At 44.1% G+C, this 23,218-nt stretch overlaps 1 protein-coding gene across 1 annotated transcript; it reads right to left on the bottom strand.

The window, feature by feature from the left end:
- Positions 1-420: 420 nt before the first annotated feature.
- LOC104055793 (phospholipase A2) lies at positions 421-22,567 on the bottom strand. The gene is made up of 4 exons (XM_009556972.2): positions 13,630-22,567; positions 10,308-10,473; positions 4,642-4,748; positions 421-1,667 (listed from the first exon to the last, which is right to left on the bottom strand). Exons 1-4 carry the CDS (start codon positions 13,670-13,672, stop codon positions 1,504-1,506), a joined length of 480 nt encoding a protein of 159 aa, XP_009555267.1. The 5' UTR covers positions 13,673-22,567; the 3' UTR covers positions 421-1,503.
- Positions 22,568-23,218: the final 651 nt, after the last annotated feature.

Below are 23,218 nucleotides of genomic sequence, written 5' to 3'. Positions count from 1 at the left end.
TCTTCTGGTGAGGGGCCCAGAACTGAACACAGTATTTGAGGTGCGGTCTCACCAGTGCCAAGTACAGAGGGAGAATAACCTCCCTGGACCTGCTGGTCACACCGTTTCTGATACAAGCCAAGATGCCACCTGGGCACACTGCTGGCTCATGTTCAGTCGGCTGTCAACCAGCACCCCCAGGTCCTTCTCCTCTGTGCAGCTTTCCAGTCACTCTTCCCCCAGTCTGTAGCACTGCATGGGGTTGTTGTGCCCCAAGTGCAGGACCCGGCATTTGGCCTTGTTGAACCTCATGCCATTGGCCTCGGCCCAGCGGTCCAGCCTGTTCAGATCCCTTTGCAGAGCCTCCCTACCCTCCAGCAGATCCACACTTCCAGCCACTTGCTGAGGATGCACTCAATGCCTTCATCCAGGTCATTCTGTGATTGATAAAGACATTGAACAGGTCTGGACCCAGTACTGAGCCCTGAGGAACGCCACTTGTAACTGGCCTCCAGCTGGAGTTAATTCCATTTACCACCACTTCATTCTTGCCTGAAAGAAATGCAGTGTTTCAATAGAAGCCGCTGATACCCTTAAAATAGAAGGGAGACATCACAGATTTGCTGACACGACTAATGCTGTCTACAGCCCCAGCCTCCTGACATGACAATAATTCATTGCCAGGTTGTCAGTGACCAGGGGATATGACAATACCTGCACAGGAGAGCAGCATATGAGCTCTAAAGCGTGTGTGGCAGGTAAGCAATATGTTCTTTTGCAAAGTATAGGTATACCAACCAGTAGAAGTCAGAAACACTTGCTCACCTTGCAACAGCAATACCCCGGTATAACCCTGCTTACCTTTGAATGCACCTCAGAAGTATCGCCAGTGCTGTGAATCAGGAACATCAGGGATAAGACAGCTTGGTATATAAGCTAAGAAACACGCACCCACGCCCACTCCCCAGTAGGGAAGGCTGCAGCCCTCCCCTGGGCCAGCCTCTGCTTTTTCTTTTGGTGGGAAGCAGCACTCCTCCTAGCACAAATGAGGAATAAGGAGGCATCCTCATTTCTTGATGTCCTGACTCCTCCTGCAGGTCCAGCAAAATAAAGTAGGTCGCTCTACATCCGGGCTGACTTGCCTCAGGTCTTCGAAGGCCAGTGTAGCTTTTCACAGAGGTTTCTTTTTTACAAACTAGTCCAGCAGAAGTGTCAACATATTTTCCAGATCACGTGCAAATATGTGCGAGCTGAAAGCCGGGCAATGTGAAAGGACAAAAAAGCCATGTGGTGATGGGTAATGTGTTCTCACTGCACTGCAGACTGAACCCTCCATTTATTCAAAGGCAGCCATCAGAGCAGGACCTTATCCTTACTTCAGCACATATTTTACCCTGTCTCTCCTTCCCATAAACCCTGGCTTGATAGAAATTCTTTCCCACCACTGTTAGCTCCAGTAAAAGTTGTAAAATTTTATTTCATCACCCTCAGATTCAAAGAGTTAGAAGAAAGGTCCTGAAAAGACTACTCCGGCCCTTCATATCTGAAATGACAGGTGGGATGAGTGTGTCCACATAAAAAGTCTGGCCAGAGGATGAGGTGTGGGTTGTACTGGGCTGCTCCCCAACACTTGGCTGCTTCTTGGTCACACAGGCATGCCATTTTTTCACATCGGTCTGTCACGTTATCTGCAAAAGAAAATGTGAGCAGAGGATGAGAGATTCTGTATCCGGCACAGGTGAGCAACAATTTTAAGAGGAACAATTCCTTGATAAAGCAGTTCTTGCGGAACAGTAGCCATGGGAAGCAGGATGAGAGAAGGATCATCACACTGTGTGAGCAGTGGGGTGTTAGTTCAATGGCTGAAGCTAAAAAAGAAAATTATTTGAGATTAGCCCGAGATAAAAATATTCCATTTTCCCTCAATCAGTGAATTTCCCTTCTAACTCCTCTCTTTGCAAATCAGAGCAATTTCAAAAGAAAAAAAAAAAAAAAAAAAAAAAAAGGCTACTTTGAAAGGAAGAGCCTCCTGGAGGGACATTTGGAAACCTGGAGGCCTAGAAACACCCACCAGGCATTCTTCACTTATGGTCCATGAGCTGGTCTTACATCGCTCTCTGATAACAGCAAAGGAACCACAAAATTCCACAGCAGGATCAGGTACCTGACTTTTATGAGCTTGCAGCTAACGAAGCTGATCAAAGTCATACATATAGAACTATTTATAATGCAATGCTATGACTACATGACTAGGTAAGGACCATAAGGTACATCAAAGCAACCAGCTCAGGTGGCTATATTGCAAAATTCCGATTTTGAGATAATGAACCCCATCCCACCTATAGATAGTTATAATGCAGCCCTTGGGCTGATATTATTTAAAAGCACAATGCCTTGTTTATTTGAGGCTGCTGCTATAGATTAACACCCAACAAACCCTGCACCGGGCAAAATTTAAAATGTAACTTCATGCCAGTGCACACTGTCTATGCTCCAAAATCAACTTCAATTGAGTATAGGAATCCTTCCAGATTTCACAGGACTGTCCTGGGACACCCCTCTATCTGATAAATGAGAGCCCATAAGAATCATTTGTTTACTGGTATAAAGTGTTTTAAGGGTCTCACTGCTGAGGACTTGGCACTAAGTCCATTTTTTTCCTATCAGTCCTATCTGATTTTCTCCTTGCTCTATGCCCCTTGAGTTCTTCCTTTGCTGTACCAACCACTGTCTGTCTGGTGCGAGTACCAGAGTCTGTCTTGGCAGCAGTTTCTGTTAGATCAGAATGATTTTTTTGACCAGCCCCCAACAAGTTTCATCCTTTTCTATATTCCAGATATTTATCGAATGGAATTTGCTTACATGTGATAGCATATTTGGACTGAAAAGTATGGTTTAGCCATTTTTTTTCCATTCCACGAAACAATAATGCCTAACAGGCAGAAGTCCCAGGTAAAATGAGTTTCTTTTTAATTTCCCTGAAAATATCTGTGTTTATTACATAGTGCCAGGTATCAGGTTTTTATTTCCTCTTGCATAGACAGAACAGCACAAGCAGTGCTTCTTCTGATGTTTCAGGACATCATTACCCTAAGCCCTGCAAGCATGCCTGGAAATTTAATCCTTCCTTCCTTTTGTCTGAATAGGATCAAGCATTACACCTTCACACCTCAGTAAAGCCTCCTGTGCCGTAGCCTGGGGTAGGAAATTAGCCTTCAGAACAGTTTCTATTGTTCCTCCCCAGGGATGTCAGAGGAAGCCAAATCTGCTATGGGATTGTGGAAAACAGTTGATGTATGCTTCTCAGGTCTTGCCCAGACCTCAGGTAAGGAATTAATGGCATTTATTTAACTAATGCTTATTAGCAAAGTTGGAGCAACTGCAGCCGAGTGCATCCTTATGGGTTATACTCTGTGCATCTCCTGGACTTGATGATATGTCTCACATCCACAACTAAGACTATTCCTTCACAGCAAAAAATAACAGTTTGTTGGGAATTTTTTCATACAAAAACACTTAGCAGGAAATATTAGTCAACTATGGAAATATGGGTAAGTGGGAGGGAGAGCAGTTATACACTAAAGAAATACACTCCTTAGCAAGTGCTTTGTATCTAATAGGTTGTTCTTGCCCTTAGAAAAGAACAACTGCAGATGTACCGTGCCCCGTCCCACATCTGCTAGCAAATTTTCAGCTGCTGGAGAGGCTAAGGATTGCAGCAGTTGAATATGGTCTTCTAATAAGGTAGAAATAGCCTTTTAGTGTTCAAGCAAGTAGCTTTGATGGTATGGGGACAAGCTTTACTCTCACAGGTTTCTTTTCAGACTTTCAAAGTGTTCTACAATGGATTTTACCATCAGGGACTTTTTAGAGACTTAGAAAGAGAAGCGACAAATTCTAAGACTCAAGTCATCTGCTGTATGTCAAAACAAACTGGTGCAAGCCACTGACAAGCTGCAACTGTGCAATTCAAGACTTTCTTGACTGGGTACCAGCTGTAGAGCTGAGCACAGCCTACACTCGCTGTATGCCTGCAGCACTCAGGAGCATTTGATTCTTCAAGCTCAAAAATCCCCGCTGGAGCCCCCAGGCTTTAGTCTGGAGCCCCACTTGAGGCAGAGGAGCAGGGAGGCACCTCTTTTAACCTGTCTTGCAGCCATGCAATAATAGCATGGCTCTTCTCTAGCAGTACATAATGGGAAGTAAAAAAGTGAAAGGTCCTGCTAAAGGGGGGGCCAAAACTGCCACAGGAAGATAGCCCTTAGAAATTATTGCACAGCTGTGGGAAGAGGCTGGTGAAGAGTAGGCGCACTTAATGCAGGTGAGTGGAGACCCTCCAGAGAGGCATTTGCACCTCTGCAGAACTGAGGTGGCTTGTGGGCTCTGTGACACCCACTCCCACTCTTGATATTAGAGAGGACTTGGGTTACCTGCAACAGGTGGTGCTGGGCCTCCAGCCTTCCTCCCAGCTCCAGCTGGGTGTTCTTGGCAAGCCTAGTGATTTGGACAGAGCCTGAAGGAGAATGGATGTTGCTTAAAGTGGTTTTGAAACCGGCTCAGCATACGCAGACCTACCTCTGAGGCCCACTAAGACCTTTGGTCAGCCTAGTGCCTGCAGAGGAGGAGGCAAAATAAGGCCAACACGAGGGATCATTTGCTTACCGCACTGCACGGTGTTCTCCTCACACTCCCACTTGTACCTCTGTGCCTTGGGGTTGCAGCCTTCCTTCTCTGCCTTGTCATAGCAGCAGTCATGCCTGTGGCAGCACCTGGGAGAGAATAAAAAAGTCGGGTTTGCTCACAACTGCCAGTAAACCATCTGCTGATAAACCAGGCACTCTGGCATATCTGTGAAAGTTCACATGGCTTAGGACCTCATTAATGCCATACTTTCTCCCATGGCCACTGTGCTTTTTCCTCCAAGGTAATACCCTCGGAAAGGCAGGTGTGATCAAAACAGGGTGATCTCGTTGAAAGGGAGCTGAAGTGTTCCTGTGAGGTGAGCCACAATGACACACAATCTCAGGCTTAGACACATCCTGCAGTTTGGAGTCAGGATATTTGTTGCCTTCCTCAGCGTCACCAAGCAGATTCGTATCTTCAATTCACCTACACCTGGCGTGTTCTTTGGCCTATCCAGTTTCTGAGAGATGGCCACAAACGCATCATCCTCAATGACAGAATTCTTATCGGTTAACTTCAGATCCCTGAATGTAAACATCCACATCTAAGGCACTGATCTATACTCCTTTTATGCTTGTCTGGGACACGGTTCATATTATCATACTACAGAGATCTAACATAGGTGAAAAACATTGAATCTAAAAGTGCAATTGCTTTTCATTGACTGTAAAGGATGCTGAAGGTGACTAGCTCAGCTGATGACACCTCTTCTACAGAGTAGTCAGTGAGAGAATTCTCATTGCCAAGTACTTCAGGATTTATAGAAAACTTGACCTCACTTGAATTTCATTCTGGTAGTTTAGGGATTCAAAATAGACTGAGAAGGGATTGAGGATTTAGAGAGGTCCTCTGCCAAATAACAAATGTTGTTTCAGTAAGGATGCGAGGTCAAAGGCAGAAGCCAGAGAGGAGTAATCTGCATTTCAAGAAGCCCTGCAAGATCACTGGAATTCTACAGAGAAGCCAGGCTACTAACTGACAAGCATAAAGACAGGCTGATCTTAAGGGTAAACGAAGAGCAGACAGCTTTTAGAGGAGCTCTTGAGTCCTAGATATGAATCTGTTCGAGATGTTGATGAGCTGGCCAAAAGGCTGTGCTGGCTGCCTGTAAATTACCAAATCCAGCTGAAGACCTTGATTGTTATCTTCAAGACCTGAGGCCAGTGTACCTGAAAAGCCAATAAAAGCTTAGGATCCATCATTATGTCCTTTCTGGAAAAGTGGAACAACCTTGCAAGAAGGATACAGGTCCCTTGTGCGGGAAGTAGGGCTTCTCTGGGGACTTCTTGGGAACTGCCAATACCCTACCCAAAAGCTCAGGAATATCACAAACTTCATTAGCTTCTGCTGCACGAGGATTTTGCCCTTCTAGAAATTGGTTTACAGATACAAGGGCCAGTGGGCTCTGCGAAATGATAAAGCCCAAGAAAACAAACAAACAAAACCCAACTATTGCAGTGCAAAGAAGAAGATCCACCACTAATGGACATTCTAATAAAATCACTGGAACAAAGTGAGGTGGATCATGTGAAAGAGACAAGAGAATCAGACCAGTCAGATCTAAGTCAGCCTTCATGTAACTCCTGTGATTACATACAGACTGAATTTAGTCCAGCATGCTTTCCCTACTGATAGAGTTCCCATTTAGTAGTTAAAAGTAGCAATTTCACCCCACGGATGAGTCTGCAAGCTAAATACCTTTTTTCTCAGTTTCCACAGATGAAACCTATATGATGATTACTCACTGCATTGTGAAACCTAGAAATGTTAAGTTGGCAGCAGCAGACTAGTATATCCTTCCGTGCGAGCTCCTCAAAGGGCTTCAGAATGGGACTAAGCACTATGGATATATCCAGAAGTTTTCCCATGAGGAGTTATGGCAGTTGCTGTAGTTGAGACCTTATTCAGCCCATGGAACCAGTTCTGTTGGACACGATGGCGGTATCAGGCTGTGGGTCAAATCTTTGTTGGTCTGCTAACACCTTACTCCTGGGCTTGTCCTGAAGAGGTTAGACATGAAAGGCCAAAGAGAAGAATTTGCAGCTTTGTGGAAGTGTGAAAGTCTCAGCTTTCTCCAACATACAAGTCCTTGGCCAATGTACCATGTGATATGTCTGGGATGGACTATGTCACTGAGACACAACTGGGGCACTTGTCATTGGGAGGAGCTGCTGACTAACATACCTGAACCTGCAGCACAGCCTCATCTGTCCTCAGGGAGGTTGATGGCAGAGCAGTCCCATCATGGATATCTCATATATGTTACGCAGAGCACAAGATGCCATGGTGGAGAGCCATGACTCAGGCCAAGCTGAGACAAACTGCCAGCTGTAGAAATCCTAGGGTTTATGAGGTCCAAAGAGTGAATCAGTAGTCAAATCAGTAAAATTGGTGTCAGTGGTGGAGGAGTGTGGGGAGGAGGAACAACACAAAGGTGGGTAGGCAAAAGTGGGATTTAGGAGCCTGCAGACCAGAGGAATGAAATTGCTTTTCATGGAGAGCCAGAAGGAATGACCAGAAAAAGATGTAGGGGAAGAAATGAGAACAGATCTTGGAAGCGGCGAAAGATGTTCTGTGAATCAGGCAAGGATGAGCAAATGAGCACTAGAGAGGTGTGGTAGCTAGCTGTGAGAACTCGCTGCTCCTTAGGTGGCTTGGTGACATAGAATCATAGAATAGTAAGGGTTGGAAGGGACCTTAAAGATCATCTAGTTCCAACCCCCCTGCCATGGGAGGGGGATTGCATAAATTCTGTAGGACCACATGAGCTGTGGCACAATTCTAAGAGGAAGCCCTTACACCAGTGCTTCCCGATTATATCTATAACTGCAGTGAGCTGCCATGTAGCTTACACCAAAAAAAAGCAAAGAGATTTTGGCTCGTACATTACAAATATCTATTTCTGATGCTGTGAAAGAACTGCCAGGGAATGAAGAGTAAGGAAACTATCATTGTCATTTTCCACCTTCGATGATCCCATTCTGCCTGGAAATGCCCTTTCCTTGCACCTGGGTCTGAGTGTGGTGTTAAGCTTTCAATAACCTGCTAACGCTCCATTAGACCAATGCAAACAGAGTCAGCCAGCACAGAGCAGTGGTCAACAGGTATGAAGAACAAAAATAATGCAACCATGCCATCTGGTTGGTAAACAACCTATTCATGGGGCTACAAGACAGCCCTAATGGCTACAGACAGCTCCAGCTGGCCCTCAGGGATCAGCTGGACAGACCCCTGCCGTTTAGCAAATGCCATTAAGGTAAGAATTTGTCACCTCAACAGCACAGACACTATCCTGCATCCTTTCGTTTTAACTCAGTGTCTGAGGGGAAACATTACTCTCTCCTATGAGTTTGACAGGAATTAGATGAGCAATATATGCCACCCTGCCTTTCACAACACTCAATGCTTTTAAGGAGATGCTGGGCACCTTCAGGTCCTGCTTTACAAAATGAGTTCTGCAGCAATCCAGGGGAACAGGAAGGGGAAAGAAGAAACAAATCTATTGACTTTATGTGGAATAGATGCCGATATGTCTTGAAGTGATGGGCCTGTGAGAGTGGAAAGAAAGGGAAAAGGTAATTACTGTCAACTCCACATCAAAGTCAATGTGTGAAATAAACCTTATAAAAGGATTACCCACTCCACACTTTTTTCTTTTCCCATACAAGAGAGGTGCTTAGAAGCACTCTAGCCCTGTCTAGACAGATGGATTGAATTGCGTACAAGAAAATTGCTCCTTTTGTAGGGGGTCTCAGTAACAAACCTAGAAGTGTCAAGAGTAATTTAAAACAGTGTTTGTCACTCAAGGCCAGTAGTTTCCCCAATCCACTTCTTTCTTTTGTAGAATGGCAAATATGGAGAATAATGTCACTTCGAGCACGGAACACTCAACCACACTGATTTTTACAGTAGTTCTTATTAACAGATACCAGACTATTCCTCTAGAAAACACAAAAAAAGAAAATTTTAGGGCTAAGTCTAGTAGGGGCATTGCTGATTCTTGCTATCTAAGAACCTAATGAAAATGTCTCTAGGGGTTGTTTTCTTTTTCTGCAGACAAGCATTTCAGCTAAGGAATAGTAATGAATGCACTTAAAGGATCAAGCTTCCTTTTTACAAACCATGTAGTATTTTGAGGCATTTCCAGCTGCAGAGTCTCATTTTCTGTCATTAGGATAAAATCCACATCCCATGAAAATCAAAGGGCAGTAGAAACACTGGCTGATCAACACAATATTTTATTCTCTCTACCTTTTTCTCAGGAGGTCTGACCACTCACATCTCCCAGCATCACTTAAATTGGGGGTCACCTGACATGTAAGGGAAAGAGTTTTTTGGCGACTCCACTCAGCCCTTTGGTAAAAGAATCACTCCAAATTAGTGAAGGCTTAATTACGTGAGTTGGTAAAGGGCTAACAAAAATAATAAACATGTTTACAGACACTGCTACAGATGGTGATAAGCAGCAGGTGGAGAGATATTACTGAAAAGTAAGTCTGCATCTGAAAGCTGTGACACTTTGTAGGCAGTCACTCATTATTTCTAAGTCCTATATTGACTGCTTCATAGATTAAATGTTTCATGGGTACAAACCAAGGATGTGAAAAAAAGGGCTCTAGGATTGAAACATCTCACTGCATTAATGAAGACATCTCCAGTTTTAGGGAACACTTCCTCTTTTATGCCCACAGAGGAGTTGATCTTTAACCTTGGCATCTTTTTTCTTTTTTTTTTTTTCCCCATTTTTCTGTCCTGCCAATTCAGTAAAAGTTTGGGTTTGTAGCAATGTGACATGTCTCCAATGGCCTGGTATTCTGGAAAGCTCAGTTTCCTTCCCAGGAAGCTGCAAGCTGCCTTTGGTCCTACTAAAAGCAGCCCTTGCTTATCTGTAGCACCTGGGCGGTTGACTCTAGATAAACAGATAAGCTTGTGTGCTCTGTATTTGAGGTTTAAAACTAGACAGGTCTGCAAATAAAAGGCTAAGAGCACACAAGAGTCCATTATGCTCAAGATTTACATGCATGCTAACTGCAAAGTACAAGAAAGAAACCTTTGACTGCAACACCTCCTATGCCAACTGCTTTTAGCCTGGCAATAGCAAGCACAGCATTTCTCCACTAACAAAGAAAAGGGGAAATAACACCATGCTCTCCCCTTTTGTTATTGTTTCTTGATTCAGTGTGCATTAACATGCAACAAAGGCAACAGTTTTGATTACTCTTTGCAGTGATACGGATTTCTTACAGAGGATAAACAGTGATACTCCCACCGCTGCCATTTTCAGGACCTGGTTGAAATAACTCTTCAAGTACCTTTGTCACACCCCTTTTTTTCAGGTAAGGCTTGCTCTCTATAAATAAACATACAGCTATTTCATGAAATCATACCCCCAATTCCTTCTTGGCCTTCATCCCCACAGATTACCAGATCCAAAGAGCTCTGATCTTATCTAGAAAGTGGTTAAACCCTCACTCAAGACCCTGTAAAATATGTGGGTCCTCACTCACAATTCCCCAGTGCTGTTCATCTACATTAAGTTTCCCTTCCATAAGGCAGTAACAAGTCCAGGGAGTCACAGGAGTACGAACAAGGAAGAATGAGGAGGTCTGCACCACTTCTGGACATATAGTTGAGGTTTGTCTTACCAGTCTGTTTTATCTTTAGGCCAGCCTTGTCCTCCCAGTCCACAGTAGCATCCATAGCCAATATATGCCAAGGGAGACCGTCCTGTGCCACACGATATAGCTCCTGCCAATTCAATGATTCCTCGGGTGTGCAGTGAATGGGATTTTCCCAGAGCACCTTTCCAGACTGCAAAGATAGGACATGGCTTTACATAGGAATTAAAAACACCTGAAACTGATGTCCTTTAAAGGGGATTTTTTTGGTTTTGATTGGTAGGGTGGGTGCAGCCTCGACAATCTAATTAATCATGACATTCTCCCTGCAAAGGGGACTCTGAGGGCTGAGCTATCCAGGAGGTGGAATCAGAGTATTTCCGTAGAGGGGGCTCAGTTCAAGAAAGACTTACTAGCCCTGGTGCACTAGTGTGTGGTTGCGGCTATATTATATCTGGGAGTGGTGTGCCCAGTTTTGTGCATCATGGAGCTCAAGTTGTTAAGCTTTGCAGGGCCTGTGACAGCACCATGCAGAGCCAGCTGGGCTTCACTGCACCCCAGGGCTCCCAAACCTGAGAAAGCTTATGAGCTACAACATGATCCTAAGTGGGATGAGAATCAGCAGAGGAAAAGCACACAACCAGACCTAACCTGAGCTCTACAGGACAATAATGAAATTTTTATATTACCCAAGATGTGTTATATTATCCAAGTTTTCTCTCCTGTTCAGGATATTTTAACCCATTCTCCAGATCTCAAAAAGCTGATAGTACTATTAATTTGCATACAGGTTTAGCTACAAGTCCCCGAGTCTTAAGATGTCCTTAGTTAAGAATAGAGTGCCTATGTTAGCTGAGATGTACATGCATCAGCTTTCCTTTGAGCCTTTGGAAGTGCTGGCAACATTTACATCCACTTCCCTTATTACATTTCATTTACTTCACAGCATCAAGTTGGCTGCATTAATTTGAAAAAACAAACAAAGGAGCTAAGCTATGTGTCAGCTGAAGTGTGCAGATGGGCGCCCAAACAAGCGTGGATTTTTTTGAGTTACAAGTCTTTCAAGCAGTGTGATTTCACATGTAAATTTTCAACTTTTTCAGAAACCACAACCTCTACCTTGCAGTAAATGTTACAGAAACCAAGAGTACCCTGCCTTTAATACTCAAACTACTATGATGCTCAGCTGCAACTTTTAATGCTTAACACATTAACAATAGCAACCGATGGGAGTATTTATTGCCTCGGTTTACTAAGGGGGAATAAGTGCGCTTTGCAGTGCTCTATCACGCATGGTGAAGCTACCCACCAGTAGCATCAAGTCCCTCAGACCAATTGCTTAACTCATCTGCTTGTCCCATCCATGCAGAGGCACTCCAAATAGAAAAGCCTGCCTAAACAGGAGGACTTCACAGCAGACTTGTATGGAGAGGGAGGTAATGCCAAGGAGCTGGGAATCTGCCACCGAAGTTGCTTTGCCACCTGCCTCTGGCTACAGCAGCATGCTTGACCTCTTCAAAGCGCTGTGCAAACACAGACTAATTAATCCCCTAAACCATCCGAGGACTCAATACTATTATTAAAACTATTGCTTTCCTTTTAAAACCTCGCCTCTAATCCCCTTGCTTGGGCCTCTCCCCTCATCTCCTGGGCTGGCTCCCCCTCCCAGCCTGATCCAAACCCCAGTGAGGACAAGGAGGTTCTCTCCCCATGCAGGTCAAGGCAGAGTTTTGCTTCCTCTCTGAAGCCTGAGCCCCCAGCAGGAATGAGTGCTTCCCTCCACCGTTTTCACCCCAGCTATCGGTGCCTTGAGCAGCTGCAATGCAGGATTTCACACAGCCTCCTTATGCTTCTTGGGGCATTCCTTGGGGATTAAATGCACATTCCTGGAAAAGCAACAGCGCCGCTCACCTACACACTACTTGAGTGTTCAGATTTTGTGCTGAAAAACACACGAGAGAGGTGTTATTCAAAACTAAAGAGATGACCTATTTCCCTTGCCTAAACAGCAATGGCTCCAGAGTTAGAAGCGGGCTCAGCTCTCAAGCACCCAAAAGGAAATCCCAAGCAGTGAGCTCTGCATTTCAGGTTAAAAATCATTCTTTTTCAACCCACTTCAGTTTGCAGACCCCCAGAATGTTCCAATGGAGATAAAAACTTCTTTGTAGGCATTCTGGCTTCCTGAGGAGCAAGCTTGCATTTTTTTTCTCATCTGTCTTCTGCTGACCTCTTAGCCAGGACTGCAGGACTTGGTCCGTTGGCCACTGGCAGAAAGCAGCCAAGGCTGGTCTAAGGTAACTGTGCTTGACCCAGAATAAGAAAGGCCGTTCTTCTCTTGTGGATATCTCTGAGGATCAAGGAACTCTAATTACAGTGCAAAACTGCTCATGAAAACGGAGAGAAAGCCCCAAAGGCAATTGAGTGCAAGAGACGGTGCTTAGGGCTGTACACTCTGTGGGAGCTTGAAATAATGCGGGCATCCAGGCAGCCTCTGACATTCCTGTTTTGTTCTTTGGAAGCTGGCTGGGTTTTGAACCAACAGCGGATCATTGCAGCTGAGATGTCAGCCCCAGCAAGTACATTTCAATATTCAAGTGCATGGATAATAACTTGACCAAGGACTGAAATTACTTTTTCTAGGCTGGGCAGCCAAGCCAACACAGCTGGGAAAGCCTTGAAAAAGTCTGAGCCTTCACGGCAACCTGAATTTAGCCACGTCTCCCATTAGGAGCATTTCTAATCATTGGTTACATTATTAACGGGGCATTTTAGCAGAGAACATACCTGTGGGGAGGTGGGTGGATATAACAACTTACACTTTCTATTTCCTGCTTAAACAGGCAGCCTTTGCTGTAGATTAAGACAAGGTTTGGGGTTTTATTTTAAAACAACTGTACTGCAGGTATAACCCCAGACCTGCCAGTTCAGCGTTGCATTGCCTCCTTGTGTAGGGACATTTTTTTAAGCAGGCTTTTTAAAGATTATTTTTAATTCAGATGAAATTGAAAACAGCTTACTCCACCATCACTAGTATAAAAAGAAGGTGTTTCTAGGAAGAAAAACAGATACAAACAACTTTGCAGCAGAAAACTATCCAAAAAGAAAATGACCCATATTTATACAGCCCCAGCTACATAAACTGCCAGGGAACTGAAGCAGGAAGGCAGCTCACTTACCCAGCCCCTCACTATACAGTTGAAAAGAGTCAAGCAGCACTTTTTTTATCTCACTTGGCCAAACCACACTGATGTGCCTGCTGTGAAGCATGCAAAGCCGACGGCAAGAGGAGAGGCTGTCCTGGGATGGGGGGAGGCATGAGGAGGGTGAGGGACTGAGAGTTTGTACTCACCTGCCTGAAGCAGCATCAGCATCATCAGCAGGTGGGAGCCCATGGGCAGATCGCTCCTGCTCTCCTGTACACCGGGATTCAGCCCCTGGGACTCCCAGCAGCACCTCACCACTCTGCCAAGCGAGCCGAGGTGTGGGTGTGCTTAACAATCCTCCCAGGCTGCTGCCTCAGGGTTTATATATACATGGCTCTGTGCCCATCTGAAGTGAAACACCCTCTTCTGCGACCTCCTGAGCCCCAGACTGGTCCCAGTCCATCCCCACAGCAAGCCTCCTGCTGCCTGGGGAGAGGGTGAGAGCTGACTCTGTTTGCTTAGCATCGCCTTGGAGAGGGAGGGGCTGCTGGAAGGGTATTAGGCTGGCAGTCCCTGGGACAGCCCAAGACACTCAGGCACTAAGCAGGGCTCTTTCTTTAAGCTGTTTTCTTACAGACCCTGGTTAACCTCTGAGTAGCTGCGGAAAAGGGAAGCCTGTGACCAGGCTTTCTGTGGCTTGGGCTCACTGCTGTGGTGTCCCCCTGGCAAGGTTTTTCCCTATATATAGATCACTCTTTCCAGGGTAATTCTTTCTTTTAAAAATTATTTTATTTTAAGACTGATTATTTTTCACATTTAAAAAAGAAGAGACAAAACTATAAAAATCCAACAGCAAGAGTATTGTTGGGTGCAAGTATCTAATTTTAAACTGACCAACAGAGCTAATTCTGACCACTCCTGAGGGAAAAATACCCTCTTGGCCTGTTTCTGCAGCTGACCAAGACCAATTCATTTCCTGAAGGCTCATCAGTATGTGGGTCCCAGCCATAGCAACAGACCAGTGGCTGGGACAGTCCTCCGGAGACAGCCGTGCTCTGGTCACACCAGGCAGGTGGATAGACAAGGTGGCCTCCCTGTCACATAGCCTCTGCTTATCTGGGGCAGCAGGCAACGTGAGCGGGAAGGATGGCCGTGGTTGTTCTTTCTTTGGAATTGAAACAGTTCCACGCAGCCCCCCAGGGCTTTAAAACTCCTGCTGTGCTTGATACAGCAGCCTTGTTGGGGGCTGAGCATCTGCCCCTTCCCCGGCCATGAGCACTGCAGGCAGGGCTGGCTGCTCTGCTAGGAGGGAGAGGAGGGGAAAGAGGCTGCTTGCTCCTTCCTTGCACATCCTGGTCCCTTCTCAGGAGCACCCTGCGTCTGAGTTGTCCACGGTAAAGCTATGCCTTCCTTCTTAATGGTGTGGTTTTAAATATTTGCTTGCTAAATATTGGTACTGGAAGCAAAGGTCAGCAGGAAGTCATTTATGGGGCTGCCTTCTGCTGAGACCTGCCTCACTGCAGCAGTTGGCACTCTCCACTGAGCAAGTTTTCGAGACACAATATATATCAGGTGCCTTTTAAGATACAGGGCAAAATGAGACGGCAGAATTGGGTAAATGTCATGACGACTGTAAGCCCAGAATCTGCTGGGCTGCGTGCTGGCAGCAGGCAAGGGAGGAGGGTGAGGAGAGCACACCATTCACACAGCTGCTCGGTGCCCCAACTTCTTTGTCACAGCTAAGGAGCTCAGGAGGAGCTCCACAGGTTATACTTCCTTCCTTGGAAACTTTCTTCAGTAATTACACATTTACATAAGTAATAATGCCAATTCCTATGTATGTGAGGTGTTGCTGGCTAATATTTAACCTTAAGAATGTAGCTTTGCAGAAGGAGGATGCTGGCAGGTGGGTACGCTTGAATTTAGGGCTCTGTGGATGCAGGTCCTCAAATTGGGAAGTGAAAAGAAGGCAGGCTTTGAAGCACCAGGTGGGGCCTGGCTGGACAAGATGCCTTTTTAGAGCAAGCTCTATCCTGACAGATACCTGGTGAGCCCTGTTCTTAAGTGGGGATCAAGGAGGAGTTGTAAGGAACCTCTGCAGATGTTTTAATGGATTCCTGGAGTCTCCAAACCCAGGGAAATGCCTGGAGTGGCTACTCTATGAGTGGGATTTATCAGAGTAATTTGGGTTTGAAAACCTACATTTAATCTTGTTCTTTCAAAGCCTTCCTGAATTACAAACTTTTTCAAATAAGGCATTACAAACTTTCAGACCACAGCTAAATTCTGTTCTTCCTTTTCTCACAGCCCTCTGCCCCGCAAATAATAGATGAGGTCCTCAGGTCAGCAATAAATACAAAATAAAGAAATGCAGGCTCCTTTGATAGCAAATTGTATCTGCAAGGTTGGAAAAAAAGACTTCTGCAGGGTATTAAGGAGGGATGCCCAAATTCAGACTTAAAACGGAAAGCAGTATTACTGTATTGTTTCATTGTGATGGTTTCTCAATGCTGACTGGTCAAGTTTGTTATTTATCTGTGCAATTACTAATTACTGTTACCTAAGTTAATCAGCAGCTTTATTAAATAGTATTAAGAGCTGATTGTAGTCGTACTATGTTATTGCAAGTGCACTGGGATCCTGAAGGCATTTTTATCACTGTTTAAGGAAACAAAATTAATTCCCTGATCTCACTCCTTCACGTGCCTTTTGCATGCTACATTCTTGAGCTCCACTTCTCTCTAGTAGCAAGAGGCTGCCCATGAGGGTGTTGGATATTGAATCAGCAAACCCAGCTATACGGACCACTGGCTGTCCAAAACTGCATAGGGAATAAACATACTTTGAGCTTCAAGTCACTTGCCTAAGGCAATCAATCCATACTGTTTGAGGACTATTTCTTCAGATGAACTAGCTCTGTTGAAAACAGAATTCCTTTGCTTTGCACCACCAAATCAGCTGGCCATCAGTGATGATACTACCCCATGCTCTTGGGCTCCTTTATATTGAAAGGCACTATTAGGGAAAGGTTTTCAGCTGAAGGGGAGAAGGATTTATAATGACTGCACAGTTTTTAATGATGTTTACCCAATGAGGTTCAAGATGGTGAATATTTTTGTTGAAGCTGGGCTGTCCTTCATTGCATAAAGGCTATTCTTCCTCAAATGAAATACCCATTCATTTTTGCGGATGTCACCATCAACTGCATGGAGAGGTCTCTGGTCAGTACCAGCAGATTCAATGATGTTTTTGCTGCCCAGGCCACGAGGTTTTCCCATGAGGGGCAGTGGAAACATTCCTGCAATACATTGGCATTAGAGGTTCCCTAAAAGAACTGCTTCCACCCCCAAGACCGGTTTATAGGAATATGACTAGAGACATTGAATTGCCTGGTGGAAAAGGACCTGGGGGCGCTGGTTGACAGCCAGCTGAACGTGAGCCAGCAGTGTGCCCAGGTGCCAACAGCATCCTGGCTTGTATCAGAAACAGCGTGGCCAGCAGCAGTAGGGAAGGGATCGTGCCCCTGTACTTGGCACCGGTTACTCCTCAGGCTCTGTTCATAACACAAGAACCCAGAGCTGTATCCCCTTACACAGTCCTTCCCCAAGGAATGGGGAGAGGAGACACAACCTGTGGAACAGAGATGAGCTGCAGGTGCGCCCTTGATGTCCTCATGCTCTCATAAGGTGGAGAGAGGTTGTGAGACACCCCACTCGCTGCATGGGGTGAACGGCCCAGCTGCCTCAATGCTTTCCTGACTTTAACAATCCTATTATCACAAGTGTTAGAGACACCACCTGTTACGCTCTTCAGAGGTATCCCTTTCCTAATCTGATCTGCTTGTAACTCCCCTTTCGCTGCAGAGCAAGCAGCCAATCTGCTACCTGCAGGACAGGCTCACTCAGGAATGGAAAGGTTCTCGTGCCCTCCATTGGGCTTTGGTAGACACCACATAACCTAGTGCATCTGTCAGGGTAATGGGACCATGACTCCAAAAAGGTTTTCAAGACTGCAGTGTCCCTTGTCCACAGGTAGCCAGGACGTCAGAAACGCAGCATGCCCTGGCAATACAGAGCATGCTGCCATCACCGCCTGGGGCATTGCTGTTGGCAGAAACCAGGAAGAGCATTTCCTTGGAGCCATACTGAGCACTTCTTGTAGCAATGCAAAGGGATGGGTGAAAACAGGCATATGTTATCAGCTGTGCAACCTTAGACAGTTAGTTCTTATTTTAGAGCCCTGGTGATGTTTGCCATGTAAAAGAGAGGATTTATTAACAGAAGTAAAGCACAACTAAAACAGGAACAGGCTGGATAAAGGCTGCTTAGTTTATGAGATCCACCAAGGGGCACAGCTGCTTCATCTGTTAGGAGGCCTAGGGAACACACACACGGAGATGAACATGCACTCTGATATACAAGACAAATTCCTGAAATGCCTCAGAGTTCCCTGAAAAGGAATGGCTAACACAAATGTCTGTGTCCACCTAACAGGAACCCCTGTCAGAGACAAAGCTGGAAGGCCCACAGTACTAATTCATACCAATGACATCAAGATGCGTGGTATGCATCAAGACTCTAAAGCCCCCTGAAATACTTGTTTTGATATGTTAGTGTTTTGAAGCCTATTGTTTAAATTCATGGGCAGCCCTCAACAGAATAAAATTACATTTTCTCTATTGGTTGTAAACATAATGTAAACAAGAGATGTGTTCATAGCTTCTCCTAGGAGACAGAGAAAGGGTTGGCCTGGGTGGGGAAGGCATATTACCGATCAGGAATAAGAATAAAATTCTTATTCCACCTTTGCAAGTACATCTCAACCTTGACAACTCAAACAATTCTAGACCACCATTCTCACTCAGCTCTGCCAGTATATTCCAATGCTGCCTGTCCAGGTAGTCTGCTGTGCACTGTCACTGCCTCCAGACACTTTCTGCTTTAGGTCCTCCTTTCCCCATTGTTCAGACTCCATTTTCCTTTTTTTCAGTTGTTAGAATTCTTCTTCTGCACTTGCCACCTCACACCTGTCTCCTTCCACCTTTCGTCCGAGCCTACCACTTTCACCTAAACCATACACAGCTTGAAGACTCAGGCTGGTACCATTTCATGCCTCAGGTACTAACAGAAACAGAAAAGTGTTTCTTTATTGAAGGCTTTCATTCATAACATCAGTCAGACCTGTTTAGATCATGGAGCACTTGGGAGCTCTGAATCTTCCACTTCTAAGAGGATGGGCAATTAGAGACTTCCTGAAGAAAGGAGGATATATCTGTTATACCACCTCTGCTCCGTAATCCTAATAGCTTTATTAGAATGCATCTAAGAGTACAGACTAGTGTCTTTTGTGTTTGATATCTGAGTATATGAAGAGAAAGCCAATAATGGGCTTAATTTTAGGTAGTGTTGCTATTCCTACAGGGAATGTGAAATCAAGCATTCCCTGAAGGCACTCCTATGATGATTCAAGATCTGCTTTCCTGTAGCCCTTCTGCATTCAGTCATGAGCTCAAGGTTACTGCTGTAGGGAAGGCACTGGAAAACAAATGTTTAGTGGCTCAATTCTCTTGACATCAACCAATGCCATTTGTGGTAAGTTTTTAAGCATACTTGGAATCCCTCTGTTGTTTGTCAGACCAGGGTTTTGTTAACACACAGAGATATACAATTAAGTTTATATTGATTAAAGTGCCCCATTGCAAAACTCTTCTTTGCCATTTCCCTAATCACAATCTGAATTATGAAGCCCAAGTTTGAATACTGTCACTTACACAGTTAATATCCTTCCACAGGCCCTTCAAAACCTCTCCCTTTCTATACGTGTACACACCCCTGCTCCACAGCTCATCTTTGCCACTGCTACTTTGGTTTTGTTTCATGACTCATTACCTATTCACTGCTGTGGAAATTGTTGTCTTCTAGGTTTCATACTTGGTATATTAAAAGTTTTGGAAAAACTGAAGAGGAAAAAAACATCAGGATAGTGAAAAGAGCTCCACCTTTCAGGAGGAAGGGAGGAGACAGCTCTGCAATTGGTTCAGCCGGTAGGGCAATGCTCCAAGTTGGTTTGTGTATATTCCTGTCTGACCAGCCCCCAGCTGAGGGCATCCTGTGTGTATTACATCTCATCTTCAGGCTTTGTTCTTGTAGTGGGTAATTGACCACATGGGCAGTCCCAGGGCCAGTCCTTTGCTCCCTTCCATGATAAAGATTTATCTAATTAAAGCCTGTACCTCTGTGCCCAAGGAGAGGTTAGATGAGGGATGGATGCTGCTGCGCTCTGAATACTGAACAAGGCTTAGTGCCTCGTGTGACCAATGGCTCTCAAGCTACAGTGAGCAACTGCCAACATGAGAGCCTTCCATCCCCATAGAGATCTCCTCAATTAGCAGTAAAACTGCCTCTTTTACATTGAACAAATATTCCTGATGAGGTGTTTTGTTTATGATGTCTTTTGTTTACAGGTACTGGAAAAATTCAACCTTTACTTGGCTCTCCTGCCTGTTTCTCATACCAGTCCTAGCACTTACAGTAAACTTAAGACCACACAGAAGGACACAGATAGTATAATTATAATTTTAAGTGCTAATCTATCATTAGAATGTTGTTGGTTGTGACGTGGTGGAATGAGATAGCAGGCTGTGCCAGCTAAAATGCCCTATCACTTCATAGTGCCAGTCACCACTTGGGAGTTAGGGAGTTCACCAAGTTGCTAGCAAAGAAAGAAATTGCCTACAATAAGGATGCTTGTGTAGTTGGAAAAAGATCTGCAGTGATAAAGAAGTACGTAAATTCACATAGTGTTTAGCTTTCTAGGCTGGGCAGCAAAGAGTAGGTCAACTCTATATAGTCCTTGTTGGAATGGTTACATTCAAAATCAATGTGTTTTCCCACAGTTAAGCCATTCATCCTTCCCACTTTGCTCTGTTGTACACTTGGAAGCTGTGTATTTCACTGTCTCTTTTTTGCATCCTGTCCCTATGCATACATCCCACTGGATATCAAGTCCCTGTTCACTATCACAGCCCTATTTACACAGTGAACAGCACCTCTTTCTGCCTGGAGACATACTTCTCATTCTGAACAGCTCTGATTGTGTCTCGCAATGAGCTCCTGAACCCCCTGACTTAGGATTTATTAAAGGTTTCCGTATCCTCATAAGCAATGCTATTATATTGGATACAATCTGTAGCAATACTTTTGGAAACGTAAGAGGATGAGGCTTCTCTTTTTCTCCAGTCAGAACAAGTGTGAACACTAAAAGCTCATGACACTTCTTTGCCCACTCACAGTTTCTTCCTGGCTTCTGTCTGCAAATCAGCTCACAGGTGCCTCAGTTGATATTTACTAAATGCTAAAATTCTCCTGATGGGCAGGCAGCATATTACAACATGACAAGAGCTACAGACACATGGGCTTTTTGTGGTGACTTTTCCAGACTTGTGTCATAGATCCTGCTGATGAGCAGGTCTGCCATGTATGATGTTGCAGTTATTTCTCAGGCGCTTGAGGTTTGCTTTGTTTGCTCTTTCTAGGAGACAAAAGAACCATCCACCCAGTTATCCTCACAGTCACACCTTAGAATGTCATCTGCCATGAAATTCATAACAGCTGCTGTGAGGCTTAATATATTCCCTAAATCAGGTCTCCAGGGACATCCTCAACCCCTCCGCCCAGTTACTAGTGTTCCTAATGAGGTAAAGGAGCACTCTATCCGAATTGCCAATACTAATTTCTGGCACCAAACTGTGAGAATATTGGTGCTTTTCCCCAAATCAGATCATATTTCTTTCTCCACACGCATCTGACAATCAACTCTTTAGGGAGTTTTGTTTAAATTGCTTGTGCCTAGGCAAACATGCATTTTGGCTGAGTTTCTTAGGGCCAGTTACCTGGCTTTATGTCCTTCAGAACAAAGATTCTGTCTATTTGCTTAATTTCTTTCATTACTTTAGAAATACAGATTATTTTTTCTCTCCAGAAAGTAGTCCATAAAACTGCTGGAGTGAGTGACACAAGCAGTCTACTTCTTGGAGTAATTTACCTGGAAGATGTTACTGGTTTTCTTTCCAAAACATTAAATTTGTGTGCAGCTTTGCTATAAAAAAGCCAATATCACATGCACGCTCTTCAAGTAGCACTTGTTTTGTTTGTAGATCTACTGAAAGCATCATTTGCCACTTATTTAGTGAGTATAACTGTAACTTAATACATCCATCAATCAAAACATATTGCTCAGTAATCTTATTTCCTGATATTTTAACCTTCGTCCTTTTCCTTGGTATTGCAATTTGGCTTTCCTGGCAGAGTGATAGTTAGCCCATCTAGTTCAACTTTGGCTTGGCAACTTTGCTGTCCTCTCTCGCACAACACTGACCATGTTTTCACACATTCAACCACTGCCAAATTGCATTTGGTGCTTTGTTTCTTGCTTGTACAGGGACCACTTTTTCTGAAACTACTGCTGAACTGATTTTTGCTTATCAACACTAAGTTAATGCCAGATACAAACAAAATCTTATTTTCTGAGTCACTGCCTACTTTCTTTAAAGAAACCTTTTTTCTTTAATTTTCTTCTCTGCGTACCTTTTCTGGCTCTGGTAAATGAACATTTCTTAATTTGCATTTTGTATTTCTTGCTTGTGGGATTGCGGAGAGGGAGTAAAATCTGAGCTTTTGCTCATGGCTGTAGTTCTGTCCTCGTGCACTTATTTTTCCTTGTCCATTCAGGGCTCGCTTGTGCCATTTGCTGAAGTATCTCTATACTATCATACAGAGCTTTAACTGAAAGCCTGCTTTTAGCAGGCTAGTGGCAGGGTGCATTGTGAAAAAGTTAGGGTTGGAAACGTTGAACTGGCTGACACTTCCCATTCATTAATATTTTTGGTAAGCCTTCATAGGATAAAGCCTCAGGATAAAGGCAAACTGGCAACCTCAATGCACTGCAAAGCAATGTAATCCTAGAGAGTAAACATTTTGGTGCAGTGATCTCTGAGGAGACTTTTCTTATACTTAGAATCAGGTACTAAGACTTTTCTTTGCCTCGAAATCAAACAGAAACACAAAACAAACCTCATGAGCCACAACACAGTTTCAAGACAAGTTCCCTGTACCACTGCAACAAAGTCCCAAAGCTTCTCCCTACTTTTCTACAAGGCTTATGGCAAGAATTTAAAACAAAATTAATATTTAACAGTAAAATCTTAAATTTATATTTAAAGCTCTTAAATGTGCAATCTGATCATAGCAGAGCTGAACTCATAACATTTCCTTGTGACTTCTGCATATGCAAACTATGACATCAGCTTCACACACCCACAAAGCACATAAAAGCATCCACCACCATCACAATGAGTGTGTGAAACTGTTCGAATTTCAGTATTTCTAGTTTTCCCCTCTCTAAGCCTAACTGTCCATGATTTGAACTCACTTACCTCTTCATTACTCTTTCTTCTTGTTTGTTAAATTTGTCACTTTGAGAAGATTTGTGCCGTATGCAATAACATAAGCTGGAAAGAGTTGTAAAAACATCTAAGAGAAGACAGTTGTATGTTAGAAAGAACTTCACTTAAAAAATAAAGACAGAAAACAAAGGGGAACTCAAGAATGGAGCACCTCTGATAAGACACAATGAATTCAGACAGGGCAGACTCTATTGTTAGAAATAAGAGTATGACAAGAAACAAATTATTTCCCATTTGAAAGATAATTAATTCTGCCTTAGAACTCAGTAAGAAAGAAGAAAACTTAAGTACCTCATTTTCAGAGGCAAGTTTCAAAGCAGTTTTTGGGGAAC

The sequence above is a fragment of the Cuculus canorus genome, chromosome 1 (genome assembly GCF_017976375.1).
Source record: "Cuculus canorus isolate bCucCan1 chromosome 1, bCucCan1.pri, whole genome shotgun sequence".
In the NCBI taxonomy this organism is placed as follows: domain Eukaryota; kingdom Metazoa; phylum Chordata; class Aves; order Cuculiformes; family Cuculidae; genus Cuculus; species Cuculus canorus.
Note: the sequence above shows the minus strand (reverse complement) of the source record. Positions and strands in the feature narration are given on the sequence as shown.

Bases quoted from the DNA above. Each gene is read 5' to 3' on its own strand.
- LOC104055793 (XM_009556972.2), bottom strand. From the start codon at position 13,672: ATGGGCTCCCACCTGCTGATGATGCTGATGCTGCTTCAGGCAG. The intron at 4,749-10,307 runs GTAAGACAAACC...ATTCTCTCCCAG, and splicing joins CCTAAAGATAAAACAGACTG to GTGCTGCCACAGGCATGACT. The intron at 1,668-4,641 runs GTAAGCAAATGA...TTTCTTTTGCAG, and splicing joins GGAGAACACCGTGCAGTGCG to ATAACGTGACAGACCGATGT.